The sequence below is a fragment of the Triticum dicoccoides genome, chromosome 6B (genome assembly GCF_002162155.2).
Source record: "Triticum dicoccoides isolate Atlit2015 ecotype Zavitan chromosome 6B, WEW_v2.0, whole genome shotgun sequence".
NCBI classification, from domain to species: domain Eukaryota; kingdom Viridiplantae; phylum Streptophyta; class Magnoliopsida; order Poales; family Poaceae; genus Triticum; species Triticum dicoccoides.
Window position 1 is genome coordinate 27,500,430 of NC_041391.1, and position 14,569 is coordinate 27,514,998.

Consider the following 14,569-nt stretch of genomic DNA (forward strand, 5'->3'; position numbering starts at 1 on the left):
TTGTATGTAATAATGTCATTATTGAGCAATAATTGTGGTGCTTGTATTGTGGGGGCGGAAAAGATGAAGAACATTAATTCTACTAGACCGGAGTTGGTGGGACGTATCTTTCAGAGTATTTTTATCATCACGGTAAGCACGTGCCTAAATATTAGTATTGGAAAATAATTACTGTCAGACAACTTGTGATAGAGCGGACCAACTTGCTAGGGTGGGGCCGAGGTGAGTTGGGCTTGGCCTTTTGGTCTATTTCCTTTTTTTGTAGGTATATTGGCTGGCCCAATTTCTTAGGGTGGGGCATGTCCTACACTACACCCTGTTGGATCTACCCTGAAATGAGCGGCGAGATCATACTTTTGATGTTGCGATGGGCAAAGGCTCATGCTCTCAGCAACGGGTGGGTGCTCATTGATCTTATTCTGAAAGAATGGACATGGGATCCGGTGGTTCCGACTATGCTTCAGGAAGGTTTTCCGGTGACTCCCGCAACCACTATATAATAGAAAAAATATATGATCCCGCATAGGAAATGAACTAAACATCATAACAAACATGAAGAGGAAACACTAGATCCAAATTAGAATGAAAAAGTGGCAAAGCATCTACGACAAGACGCTCTCTCCTGCGCATCTTGCTCCGACAAAGGGGGGGGGGGACTATTGTGGCACCGATGGAAAAAACTTTGAGGGTGGTGAGGACGGTAACCGAGGGCGAAGCTCCGGGCGATGAAGATCCTATGGAGGCGAATCCTTACAGGAGGTGGAGGCGTCGAAGACTTCAAGTGTTTGTCTGGGATGAAGAAGAAGAAGTCTGGGATCGCGATGATTGGGGTGGTGGATAGAGTTTGGGGCTATGGAAAAGAGTTGGTATGTTATAGCTGAGTTTTAAGTAGAGTCTCAAATAAAATGACCTTGTAGCAAGGAATGCATGTACAAGAATTCGCGAATAGTAAGTCACCTCGATCGATCGTGCAATTACTGATTAATGATGATGACACATTCAATGTCGGAGTGTTAAATTTAGAATATATGAATTCTCTTGGAGATCAATTGTTACAGAAAGTGTCCATCAAATCTCCTATATGATATGTATTTAACATTTTAAAATACATAAAATGTTAATTGCTAGTGTACATACTACTTGGCAACTAACAAGGGGCTGCACCAGCATATACATGTCAATAACTTACTGCATGTCATTGAAAATTAATAATTTCTATACTACTATGGATTGGAATGAAATGATACAAGAAGGTTTTCTCGCTATTATGGCAACCACTATATACTAAAAAAACATATGACGGTAGATAGAAAAGGAAATATACATCCTAACAAACACGCAAAAAAACACAAGATCTACTTTAGAATGATAAAACTCCAACATTACCCTACGCTCCGGCAGCCATCGGGGGATGGTGTCTAGTGCGGCACTATGGAGGAGAGTCTGCGATTCGCGCCTGTCTGTGACCATAGCTGGGATGTTGTCGAGTGCGGCCCTCCAGCGTTAAAAATCTCGTGCTATCGCCTATGATTCCAGCGCCCCGTCGAGGGCATTACTGGAAATTCACATACCCGATGCCACATGGCTTCCCCGGATTCCTAGCCTCATTCCCAATAGGGGGACAAGCTAGGGTTCCATCTTCCGCTTACTACTCTTTCGCCCTCGCATCCCTCATGCAGTCGTAGCTCCTCTGCCTTCCTTCTCTATGGCCCGAGCCGCCGCCGCTCCTCCACGCCTCACTCCTCATCTTGGCATTAATTGGCGATAGTAGGAGGATATAGACCTTTTTTTTCAAGAGATGTGCTCCGACCTGTGCTCCCTGGACCAGACGTGCCTGGCCCTCCATGCTGCTGCAAGCGGGGAGCTTCCGTCACGGTCTCCTCGTTGCCCTTTGCCATGTTCCAGTACTTGTCGAAGGCGCCACTCTCGGCCAGTTGTTCCCCATTCCGTTGCTCAGGAACCTGGCATCGGTCAGTCATAGAACAAATATTCAGTCAAACATAGGGGGGAAATCCGTCAGCCAAAATCCATAAAATTGGAACCAAAATCCCAAACTGGAAAGGCCACATCAACTGCACAATGCCGAAGGGAGAAAATCGAAATCGTGAACGAGCGCCATGCAAGCACACACCGGTCCGGAGGAGAAAAAAACTCAAAATTCAGAGGCCGAGTACCGCTGCGCATGTGCGGAACCCCAAGTCCCCAGCCATTCCCCTCTCCGGAATGAGCGGAAGGCGCGCCGGGCTAGTGGAGGGGAGGGAGGCCCCGAGCGATGGCGCACGAAACTGAGGAGGAGGCGGGCGGGCTGGCGAAGCGTTATCTCTGCGGGCGGGCACAATACAAGCAAGGAATGCGGGCCAGTCGCGGCGGAGGTGACAGCCACGGAGGCCTAGGGTTTAGCGCGATCGCGGGTGGCGGACAGCGGCGGCGATGGGGTTTCGAGCAGCTCCGGTGGGAGAACGAAGGGGGAAACGTCGTTGTTACCACGTCCCTCCCTGGCTCTTCCTTCCCCTTCTGCTCGCGCCTCGGCCATCTCGTCATGGGCCACTGTAGTAGCGGCAATGGCTTCTGAGCTGTAAATGTCAGATCTCTCCCCCACTCCACCCCACCCCCATCATTGGACCGAAAGGACTTGAATGTAATAATATCATCATTGAGCAGTAATTGGGGTGCATTTATTGTGGGGGCGGAAAAGATGAAGGACATTAATTCTACTAGACTGGAGTTGGTGGGACGTGTCCATGAGAGTTCTGGGCAGAGATGATTCTGTACATCGCGCCATCCGACAACGCGGAGGCACACATCATACACCTGGCCAAAGGTGGGGAGTTCATCACGCACCTCTGGACCATGCTCTCCAATGCCGGCATCCTGAAGCGGGCAACAGGGGAATGGCATCTGTCGCATGCTTCCACTACCAAAAGGTAAGCAAATTTTGGTTTTTGATTTTGTTGGCCCATTCTATCTAGCTTCATTGGGTTTTTTTTTTTTTGGTTTTTTTGCCTATTATGCAGAGGAACACCAAAGAAGATAGAGACCACCAAAGCAAGAACTGAGGAATGTCCCTTTTAATGATGAAGCTTCAACATCCTCCATGCCTTCTCCAATCTTCACCAATTAATGTTAGCAATTCTACACTTGTTTTCTATGATTATTTGTTCTATGCATGCACCCGCCTCTTATGCATCACACCGTGTGCACCCATGTGACTTGACCTGCTCCGGTGTGAAACATAGTTCAGACAATGCTACATTTGAAAGAACACTGTCAACTTGATATTGTTGCGAGAGATCACCCTAATAAAACACGACTGCCGCACATCAAACAAGGGTGCATCAAAGGGATAAACATCACACAGGCAGTTCATAAAATTATGTGATATAGTATAGCCCTTTGCTTCGTGAAGTCTTCGTTGTCTTCACGTCGTCATGGTAGAAGTCACCGTGTCCACCAACTTTGTCCTTGGCGCCGGGAACATCACCACAGCTTCCGACAGGTGCGTCAGGGTCCACCTCCGCATCCTAGATCATCACCTTGCATCTATCTATTGCTTTGCCTCGAGCGAATAAACAGTTCTGGCACGCAGGCCATAATTAAGTGACAATCATATGACTCCAGTCATCATGCCGTACCACGACTCACAGGCCGCGAATAAATTTTACATAACATATAGCATCTCATACAAACACATTGCAAATCTTGAAGGCTATACCACATCACATGCACACTCTGCAAAAACAAGTTAGATCGCCATCTACACGGGTTGTTGCAAATTTTATTGTGGTTGATTAGCAGGTTACATGCAAACGTTGTTCCCTATACAAACCAGACACGATACTTCAATGTTGCTAGTTTAACATTCGGGTGCGTGCAGCAACTAATGCCACAAGCCAAACTTCGTTCAACGCGTGACCCCGTGTGGATTTGAGTTCCTATAAAATCCACAAGCCCCTCCATGTTAAATCTTCTATAGCAAGACTAAGATGAGATCCAAGGATTTTGATGCAGTCCATGATCAAGGCAACGAGCATACTATTAGCAGCATACTATCAACCAGCCCGAGCTCCGGTGATCAGCCCGGCAAAGAAGGTCGACATCCAGTTCAGCACGATCGTCGATGAACCACCACGCGAGTTGCTGGGAGGCGTTCCGTCCTATCGATAAGGACCCGTGGTGTTCGTGGACCGGCCACACACCTCGCCGTGGACGTCACGACATTAGATCGAACCTGTCCGACTTGGAGAGGTTCTCGGCGCCTCTTCATACCCAACCACGTATGGTGGGTGCAGTAGCCGACGCAACTCGGCGGACGATGGCCTGGCGCACGCTAACGCGGCTGCCGCCGCCAAGCCAGCACTGAATGAGCGCATGTACACGCCAAGCAAGGCCACGGTGGAGGGCGTCACATACGACGCGGGTAGCACGGTATCTACTTGATGCGTCGCCGAGTTCGTTTGGCCCCGCCGGAGTTTGTGGATCACGACGGTTTCACTAGAGCGATGCCGCGAGCGTCGACCGCAACAAAGGGGAGCTCCTGGGGCAATGCGACGGCTGGATCGGAGTGGTAACCCTAACCGCGGCCCCGTCCCCTATGTCCCTTAACGCGTCCCACACGCATTTATGTGCGATTTTTAGGCAGAAAACCAGGGGAAGGTTGACCAGGGAACGACGGCCGTTTCGTCGATGCGAGCGTGGGGGTGGGGAGGGCGAACGAACGTCGGGCAGGAGGCGGTCTGAAAAAGGTAGAGATATTGAGGGAAAGACATCCGGGTGATGTTGAAACGTGGGAAGGGAGGAATTGACCGCTGGCTGGGCTTGGGCCGTTCGAGTTGGGCCAAGCAGATGAGATCGCAGCTAGCCATAATCGTTCGATCGCCAGGCGGCGGACGATGGAATTGAACGCAAAAAGAAACGGAACAGGGAAACGCAACTCATTTAAATCTGAGCCGGCAATTTTTATGGTTAACATAAAACAAACGAAGAACCATGAAAGCCTCCTCTTTTTAATACTAGGTAAAGATAAAGATAAAGATTTATATATACTCATGGAAATTGGTATATGGAGATCCTACAATCTGCTGTTGAACTTGAGAGTATGTTTGATTAAGCTGGCCTAGCTTACATAAAAAATAAACCTCTTTGTTGTATTTCAGTGGCTAATTAAGTTGATACAGGTTGTACTAAGATTTGTGAGCTACTCTGCACTGTAAATAAGTCCGACTTTGCTAACTAAGCGACGATGCATGTCCAGAATCGATCAGACATTGTACGCTTTTCTTTTGCTGTTGGAGCACCAAAGCCCAAGAACGAATCAACAAAGGAAGGAAAAACCCCCAAAATACCATGAAAAAATCACCGTTAATTTGCATCAGTTGACAGGTGGGCAGTTGTCAGACCCAACCCAGCTGCATGCTGCGTCTTTGAGCACACCACGCTGTTTCATCATCTCTCTAACTTGGTGCACAGAGTCCCATTTCCTGGCGGCCGCAAGGGTGTTGGAGAAGGCCATGTAGGCGCCCGGCCTCCCGGCGCGGCTCAACTCAAATACCTCCCTTGACGCAACATCGGCAATGTCCACGTCGCCGTGCAGGGTGGCCGCCCCGAGGAGGGCCGCCCACACGTCGGAGTTTGGCCTCGCCGGTATCCCCCTGACGAAATCGTATGCCTGGCGCACGCCGCCGAACCTGCCCAGCAGGTCCACCATGCAAGCGTAGTGTTCCATCCGCGGCTTGAGCGAGCAGTCGCGCTCCATGCTCTGGAACACCTCCTGGCCTCGGGACAGCAGTCCGGCGCGCGCGCACGCCGACAGGGCGCTCAGGAATGTGGCATGATTTGGCCTCACGCCCCGCTGCTGCCCCCGCATCTCCTCCAACAGCAAGAGAGCCTCGTCTGAGAGGCCGTTCTTCCCGTACCCGTCGATCATCGAAGTCCATGTGATGACGTTCCTCTCTGCCATCCCGTCGAACACCCTCCGCCCCTCCTCCACTCGGCCGCACTTGGAGTACATGTCGAGCAGCGCGCTCCCCGCCTTGATGTCAGAGATGACCTTGCTCTTGATGACCTGGCAGTGCACCTGCTCCCCGAGCTCCGGAGACGACAAGAGCGAGCACGCGCCAAGCACGCTCACGCACGTCGACACCGTCGGCCGAAATCTCGCTCTCTGCATCGCCTTGAACACCTCCAGCGAGCCCTCCGCGGTCTCCTCCGTCTTGCTGTACCCCTCCACCATTGCGTTGTACACCACGACGTCCTTCTCTTCCACCCTGTCAAATATGGCCTCGGCGTCCCTGTACAGCCCTTGGTTCATGCAGCCGACGATCAGCGCCGTCGAGCACACCACGCTCGGCTTCGGCACCATGCCGTACACCCGCCGAGCGTAGCCCAGCGACGCGTTCTTCACGTAGGCGTCCACCAACGCCGCGACGAGGATGTCATCGAGCTCCGCGAGCGACCTCACGACGCGCGCGTGGACCTCCCTCGTCGCGCGGGGCAACGCCAGAGCCCCCGACAGCTTGAGCGCCATGGAGAGCGCGAACACGTCCAGGCGCCCCGTGGAGGCCGCGAGCCGCCGCAGGATCCCCAGCGCCTCCCCCGGGAGCCCCAGGTGTAAGTACCCGGCGACGAGGTAGTTGTGCGCGGCGTTGGTCGGGCGGGGCATTCCGTCGAACACCGCGCGGGCGTTGCGGTGGGAGCCGCACCGCAGGTGCAGGATGAGGAGCTTGACGGAGAGGTCGGCGGTGGGGCGGAGCCCGGAGGTGAGGAGCTGCGCGTGGAGGCTCTGCGACTCGCGGCGCGGCGGGGGCGCGTTGATGAGGCTCTGGACCGCGGCGGCGAGTGCGGCGGCCGTGCGCAGGTAGCGGGGCACGCGTGGGGTTACAGAGCAAGAAGGGCGGCCGTGGGAGTTTGCTTCTTGCATCTCGCCGCCGGCGGTCCGGCAGCTCGCCGGAGGCTTCGGCTCGGGCCTTTGGGTGTGAGGACGATCCCACGAACAACTCCGGCAGCGAACCAGAGAAGCAGGCGAGTATTTTCATCAGTTGAGTCAAGTACTCGAGTACCACACGGGCGGCGGCATACAGGTTTCACAAATCTCACACCCGGCCAGGGGCCAACTTACATCAATAGATCTCAGCCGTCCGTCGCCATCATGGACCTGGTCGGCAGTGGAGACGCGACACTCCCCTCCGGGCTCCGGCTGAGATGGGGAGAATTGAAAACAGGAGGGATCAACAATTTAGGTATATAGAATTGGCACGACTGGAAATCGTTCACGTAGGACATTGTATTCCTCCCAAGCAGAGTGATCTTCGGACATTGTAGTCCGGCATACCTTCCTTTGAGCAATCGCGACATTTCGTTTCTTTCTTCTTTGCGGGGTAAAGGGAGATTTCATTGCTCAAGGAAGCATATCAGCCTTAGACAAGTTTACAATAGAGTCTAGCCCCGAACACAGCCAGACAGCGGTACCGGGAGTGCAACGACCATACTCTGCAACTGCTACCCTACGAATCTCCCCTACATGCACTCGGTACTGAGACTGATCCTCCGAATGCATCTTCAGCATCGACGCGGCTTCTGCACTATCCATCTCCACTATCATGAGCATCATTTCCTTTCTTACCATGTGGTGTGCCAGAATAACTTTAGGGAGATGGGGACTTGCTGCCAAATCCACCGGATCAGGTAGCTAGGTGAACACCAACGAGTAATTGGCGATGAAGGGCTTGAGCTGCGAGACATGGGAGACCGTATGGATCAAGCTTGTCGGAGAAAGACAGGGCATGTACGCCGCCTTGTCGATGCGTTCGGTGTTTTTGAACGGTCCAAAGTACTTGAGGGTGAACTTGGCGTAGGGATGATTCACCAACGAAGATTGTGCATAGGGTTGGAGCTTGAGGAGGACGCCCTCGTTGACGGAAAACTCACGGTCCTTGCGACGCTTGTCCACATGTGTCTTCATACGCTCATGTGCGTGCTAGAGGTGCTTCCATAACACGGTGAGGACGTCTTGCGATCCGCCGCCAGCTCAGCGAGGGATGCTGGCAGATCGTCGATCATCATTGACACAGTGGCATAGTTGGTAGGGGTGGAAACGGATCGGATGCGGATCGGATAGTGCTCTTACCACTTCCATTTTCATATTTTCAAAACGAATACGAATCCGAATACGGATGTTATCGGATACGGATGCGGCTCGGATATTATTCGGGATACGTATCGGATATTTTCTTGATTCTGAACGGATACGAATAATATCAACATATTGCTTAAGTAAATTAGTCGATTGCTATGCGACCTTAAATAATCAACTTATAACATACAATAAGTCAATGATAAATAGGTTTATGAATAAATACTATTTTAATGCATAATAATTTATAAGTTTAATCATATATAGAGTAAAGTTAACTACTTATTTGGCTTTTATGTTGGATAATTGGAATATTGGGTCTAGAATTTTAAAATTTACCTCCCATAATCTTATTCGGATACGGATATATCCACTTCCATATCCATATTTGTGTCAAAATATCCTACCATATTTTATTTTTTATTTGTTTAAAATATTCGGATACGAATAATTACCATTTTCATTTTGGTTCGGATGCGGATGTTTCGGATACGAATAGGCATTTTCTCGAATACGAATATCGGATATTTCGGATTATCCGCTGCCACTTTCCATCCCTAATAGTTGGGACTTGGGGTCGACGTCTTAGAGGGCATACACTTTAGTAGGGTAGGATACGATGAATTATACTAGAACTCTTTGATAACCCAAGAGCGTAGGGGGGGCGCAACAATCTACAATGTTAAGTATCAACTCAAATTTATTAATTCAACACTAAGGGGGTCAAAGAATATTTGTAAGTTTTAGTTGTTTAGTCGTCAGTTCAATTGAATACTTGCTTGGAGAATTTATCAGTAGCAATGACAACATGATGAATGTAGTGTTGTATGTAGAATGTAGTAGCTAGCATAGCAGCAGAAATACCTGGCAGTTGCCAAGTATAAATGAATTAACTTAAAGAGGGCAAGTAGTAATATTAAACGTAGGTATAGATGGATATTGTGATGTTGCATGGATGACACTAACTTATATTTTGGTCCCAATTCTCTCAGTATGCAAAGTGTGCATCTCAATGTCCCACTAAGCAATGCATTTAAGTCTTCTCTTCCACTAAACCATGCAAAATCTGCCACATAAGAGTCACTCGTTTAAGTTATAAATTACAATTATTTTTGCATTAGTCTATGCATGTAACACTGCCACATCATATATTCATGTTAGTCATCCTTCACATTTTTGTTCAAAATTATATGTTTAACTGTAATTCAAAAGTTGTTATTCTATTTTTAGAGACTTTCTTTTATTCAGTTTCAAGCGTATACTTCCTTTTCATTAGATTTAATTATTTTTATCAACTACGTACGCATTTTTAACAAAGTTACCACAGCATCGCGGAGAGAGAGAGTCATTCCTCACTACTATATTTCAGAGTTACATATTAAATCCAAACCATCTTCTACTGCAAAACATTTCTTATTTTTATTTTCTTACTCTGTTTCTCCTTACCGTGTGCCCCTCTCTTTCAAATTGTTTATTACGCTACCATCCCGCTGCAACGTGCGGGGTATTTTCTAGTTACTCCTATAAAGTATGATGTACCCGCATCCTAGGGCATCGGCCCTCGCGAGTTACCTCACTGTCGTCTGATGCCCCACTATAGCACACTCGGTCGTCCGATCTTCACAAACGTTATGCACCCACCCAATTTCCTCAAGGGTCCATAAAGTGTGGGTCGCGGGCGCGCTCGGGGCACCTTTCTACGATTGTTTTTGTCCCGTATATGTGTGTCGTCTCGTGCGCTGCTCTGCATGCATCGGGTGTGTTGGGGAACGTAGCAGAAATTCAAAATTTTCTACGCATCACCAAGATCAATCTATGGAGTAACTAGCAATGAAAGAGAGGGGAGTGCATCTTCATACACTTGAAGATCGCGATGCGGAAGCGTTGCAAGAACGCGGTCGGTGGAGTCGTTCACTAAGCGATTCAGATCGCGGCCGAATCCGATCTAAGCACAGAACAACGGTGCCTCCGCGTTCAACACACGTACAGCCAGGGGAAGTCTCCTCCTTCTTGATCCAGCAAGGGGAGAGGAGAAGTTGAGGGAGAGCTCCGGCAGCACGACGGCGTGGTGGTGGAGCTTGCAGTTCTCCGGCAGAGCTTCGCCAAGCACTACGGAGGAGGAGGAGGTGTTGGGGAGGGAGAGGGCTGCGCCGGGGGCAAGGGGTGAAGCTCCCATGCATCTCCCCACTATATATAGGGGTGGAGGGGGCTGGTTTCTTGCCCTCCAAGTCCATTGGGGCGTTGGCAAAGGTGGGAGGAAAGAAATCCCATCATTTCCTTCCCCACCGATTGTTATCCCACTTTTTTAGGGATCTTGATCTTATCCCTTCGGGATATGATCTTATTCCTTCTAAGGGGGGATCTTGGTGCGCCTTGACCAGGAGTGTGGGGCCTTGCCCCCACTACCCACGTTCATGTGGGTCCCCCCATGCAGGTGGGCCCCACTCCGGAACCTTCTAGAACCTTCCCGGTACAATATCGAAAAATCTCGAACATTTTCCGGTGGCCAAAATAGGACTTCCCATATATAAATCTTTACCTCCGGACCATTCCGGAACTCCTCATGACGTCCGGGATCTCATCCGAGACTCCGAACAACATTCGGTAACTGCACACTAGTTCCCATAACAACTCTAGCGTCACCGAACCTTAAGTGTGTAGACCCTACGGGTTCGGGAATCATGCAGACATGACCGAGACAGCTCTCTGGCCAATTACCAACAGCGGGATCTGGATACCCATGTTGGCTCCCACATGTTCCACGATGATCTCATCGAATGAACCACGATGTCAAGGATTCAAGCAATCTCGTATACAATTCCCTTTGTCAATCGGTACGTTACTTTCCCGAGATTCGATCGTCGGTATCCCAATACCTCGTTCAATCTCGTTACCGGCAAGTCACTTTACTCATTCCATAATGCATGATCCCATGACTAACTACTTAGTCACATTGAGCTCATTATGATGATGCATTACCGAGTGGGCCCAGAGATACCTCTTCGTCACACGGAATGACAAATCCCAGTCTCGATTCGTGCCAACCCAACAGACACTTTTGGAGATACCCGTAGTGCACCTTTATAGCCACCCAGTTACGTTGTGACGTTTGGCACACCCAAAGCATTCCTATGGTATCCGGGAGTTGCACAATCTCATGGTCTAAGGAAATGATACTTGACATTAGAAAAGCTTTTAGCAAACGAACTACACGATCTTGTCTATGCTTAGGTTTGGGTCTTGTCCATCACATCATTCTCCTAATGATGTGATCCCGTTATCAATGACATCCAATGTCCATGGTCAGGAAACCATAACCATCTATTGATCAACGAGCTAGTCAACTAGAGGCTCACTAGGGACATGTTGTGGTCTATGTATTCGCACATGTATTACGGTTTCCAGTTAATATAATTATAGCATGAACAATAGACAATTATCATGAACAAGGAAATATAATAATAACCATTTTATTATTGCCTCTAGGGCATATTTCCAACAGTCTCCCACTTGCACTAGAGTCAATAATCTAGTTCACATCACTATGTGATCGTAATGAATCCAACACCCATGGGGTTTGATCATATCTCGCTTGTGAGAGAGGTTATTAGTCAATGGGTCTGAACCTTTCAGATCCATGTGTGGTTTACAAATCTCTACGTCATCTTGTAGATGCAGCTACCAGGCACTATTTGGAACTATTCCAAATAACTGTTCTACTATATGAATCCGGTTTACTATTCAGAGTTATCCAGATTAGTGTCAAAGTTTGCATCGACGTAACTCTTTACGACGAACTATTTTACCACCTACATAATCGAGAAAAATTCCTTAGCCCATTAGTCACTAAGGATAACTTTGACCGTTGTCCTGTGATCCATTTCTGGATCACTCTTGTACCCCTAGACTGACTCATGGCAAGGCACACTTCAGGTGCAGTACACAGCATAGCATACTGTAGAGCCTACGTCTAAAGCATAGGGGACGACCTTCGTCCTTTCTCTCTCTTCAGCCGTGGTCAGGTCTTGAGTCTTACTCAATACTCACACCTTATAACACAGCCAAGAACTCCTTCTTTGCCGATCTATTTTGAACTCCTTCAAAATCTTGTCACGGTGCGTATTCATTTGAAAGTACTATCAAGCGATTTTTGATCTATCCTTATAGATCTTGATGCTCAATGTTCAAGTATCTTAATCCAGGTTTTCCATTGAAAAACACTTTTCAAATAACCCTATATGCTTTCCAGAAATTCTACATCATTTCCGATCAACAATATGTCAACAACATATACTCATCAGAAATGCTATAATGCTCCCACTCACTTCTTTGGAAATACAAGTTTCCAATAAACTTCGTATAAACCCAAAATCTTTGATCATCTCATCAAAGCATATATTCCAACTCCGAGATGCTTACTCTAGTCCTTAGAAGGATTGCTGGAGCTTTGCATACTTGTTAGCATCTTTTAGGATTGACAAAACCTTCTGGTTGTATCACACACAACCTTTCCTCAAGAAAATTGTTGAGGAAACAATGTTTTGACATCCTATCTGCAAGATTTCATAAATAATGCAGGATCTGCTAATATAATTTCAACAGACTCTTAGCATCGCTACGAGTGAGAAAGTCTCATCATAGTCAACTCCTTGAACTTGTAGGAAAACATCTTAATGACAAGTCGAGCTTTCTTAATGGTGATACTTACCATCATTGTCCGTCTTCCTTTTAAAATCCATCTGTACCCAACAGCCTTACGACCATCAAGTAGTTCTTCCAAAGTCTATACTTTGGTTTCATACATGGATCCTCTCTCGGATTTTATGGCCTCGAGCCATTCGTCGGGATCCGGGCCCACCATCGCTTCTCCATAGCTCGTAGGTTCATTGTTGTCTAGCAACATGACCTTCAAGACAGGATTACCGCACCACTCTGAAGCAGTACGCGTCCTTGTTGACCTACGAGGTTTGGTAGTGACTTGATCCGAAGTTTCATGATCACTATCATCAGCTTCCACTTCAACTGGTGTAGGCGCCACAAGAACAACTTCCTCTGCCCTGCTACACACTAGTTTAAGTGACGGTTCAATAACCTCATCAAGCCTCCAACATCCTCCCACTCAATTCTTTCGAGAGAAACTTTTCCTCGAGAAAGGACCCGATTCTGGAAACAATCCCTTTTGCTTCCGGATCTGAGACATGAGGTATACCCAACTATTTTTGGGTGTCCTATGAAGATGCATTTATCCGCTTTGGGTTCGAGCTTATCAGCCTAAAACTTTTTCACATAAGCGTCGCAGCCCTAAACTTTATAAGAAATGGTAGCTTAGGTTTCTCTAAACCATAGTTCATACGGTGTCATCTTAATGGAATTGTGTGGTGCCGTATTAAAGTGAATGTGGTTGTGTCTAATGCCTAACCCATAAACGATAGTGTTAATTCGATAAGAGACATCATGGTATGCACCATATCCAATAGGGTGCAGTTATGATGTTCGGACACACCATCACACTATGGTGTTCCAGGCGGTATTAGTTGTGAAACAATTTCCACAATGTCTTAATTGTGTGCCAAACTCGTAACTCAGATATTTATCTCTATGATCATATCATAGACATTTTATCCTCTTGTCACGACGATCTTCAACTTCACTCTGAAATTACTTGAACCTTTCAATAATTCAGATTTGTGTTTCCTCAAGTAAATATACTAAGAATCTACTCAAATCACCTCTAAAGTAAGAGCATAACGATATTCACTGCGTGCCTCAGCACTCATTGGATTGCACACATCAAATGTATTACTTCCAACAAGTTGCTCTCTTATTCCATCTCACTGAAAACGAGGCCTTTCAGTCATCTTGCCCATGTGGTATGATTTGCATGTCTCAAGTGATTCAAAAACAAGTGAGTCCAAACGATCCATCTGCATGGAGTTTCTTCATGCGTATATACCAATAGACGTGGTTCGCATGTCTCAATCTTTTCAAAAACAAGTGAGTCCAAAGATCCATCAATATGGAGCTTCTTCATGCGTTTTATACCAATATGACTTAAGTGGCAGTGCCACAAGTATGTCGTACTATCATTACTATCTTATATCTTTTGGCACGAACATGTGTATCACTACGATCGAGATTCAATAAACCATTCATTTTAGGTGCAAGACCGTTGAAGGTATTATTCAAATAAACAGAGTAATCATTATTCTCCTTAAATGAATAACCGTATTGCGATAAACATAATCCAATCATGTTTATGCTCAACGCAAACACCAAATAACAATTATTTAGGTTTAACACCAATCTCGATGGTAGAGGGAGCAGACGATGCTTGATCACATCAACCTTGGAAACACTTTCAACACACATCGTCATCTCACCTTTAGCTAGTCTTCGTTTATTCCGTAGCTCTTTTATTTCGAGTTACTAACACTTAGCAAC

The 14,569-nt window shown here is 47.5% G+C and overlaps 1 protein-coding gene across 1 annotated transcript; it reads right to left on the bottom strand.

The window, feature by feature from the left end:
- Positions 1-5,123: 5,123 nt before the first annotated feature.
- LOC119321966 (pentatricopeptide repeat-containing protein At1g28690, mitochondrial-like) lies at positions 5,124-7,037 on the bottom strand. The gene has a single exon (XM_037595472.1). It carries the CDS (start codon positions 6,914-6,916, stop codon positions 5,369-5,371), a length of 1,548 nt encoding a protein of 515 aa, XP_037451369.1. The 5' UTR covers positions 6,917-7,037; the 3' UTR covers positions 5,124-5,368.
- Positions 7,038-14,569: the final 7,532 nt, after the last annotated feature.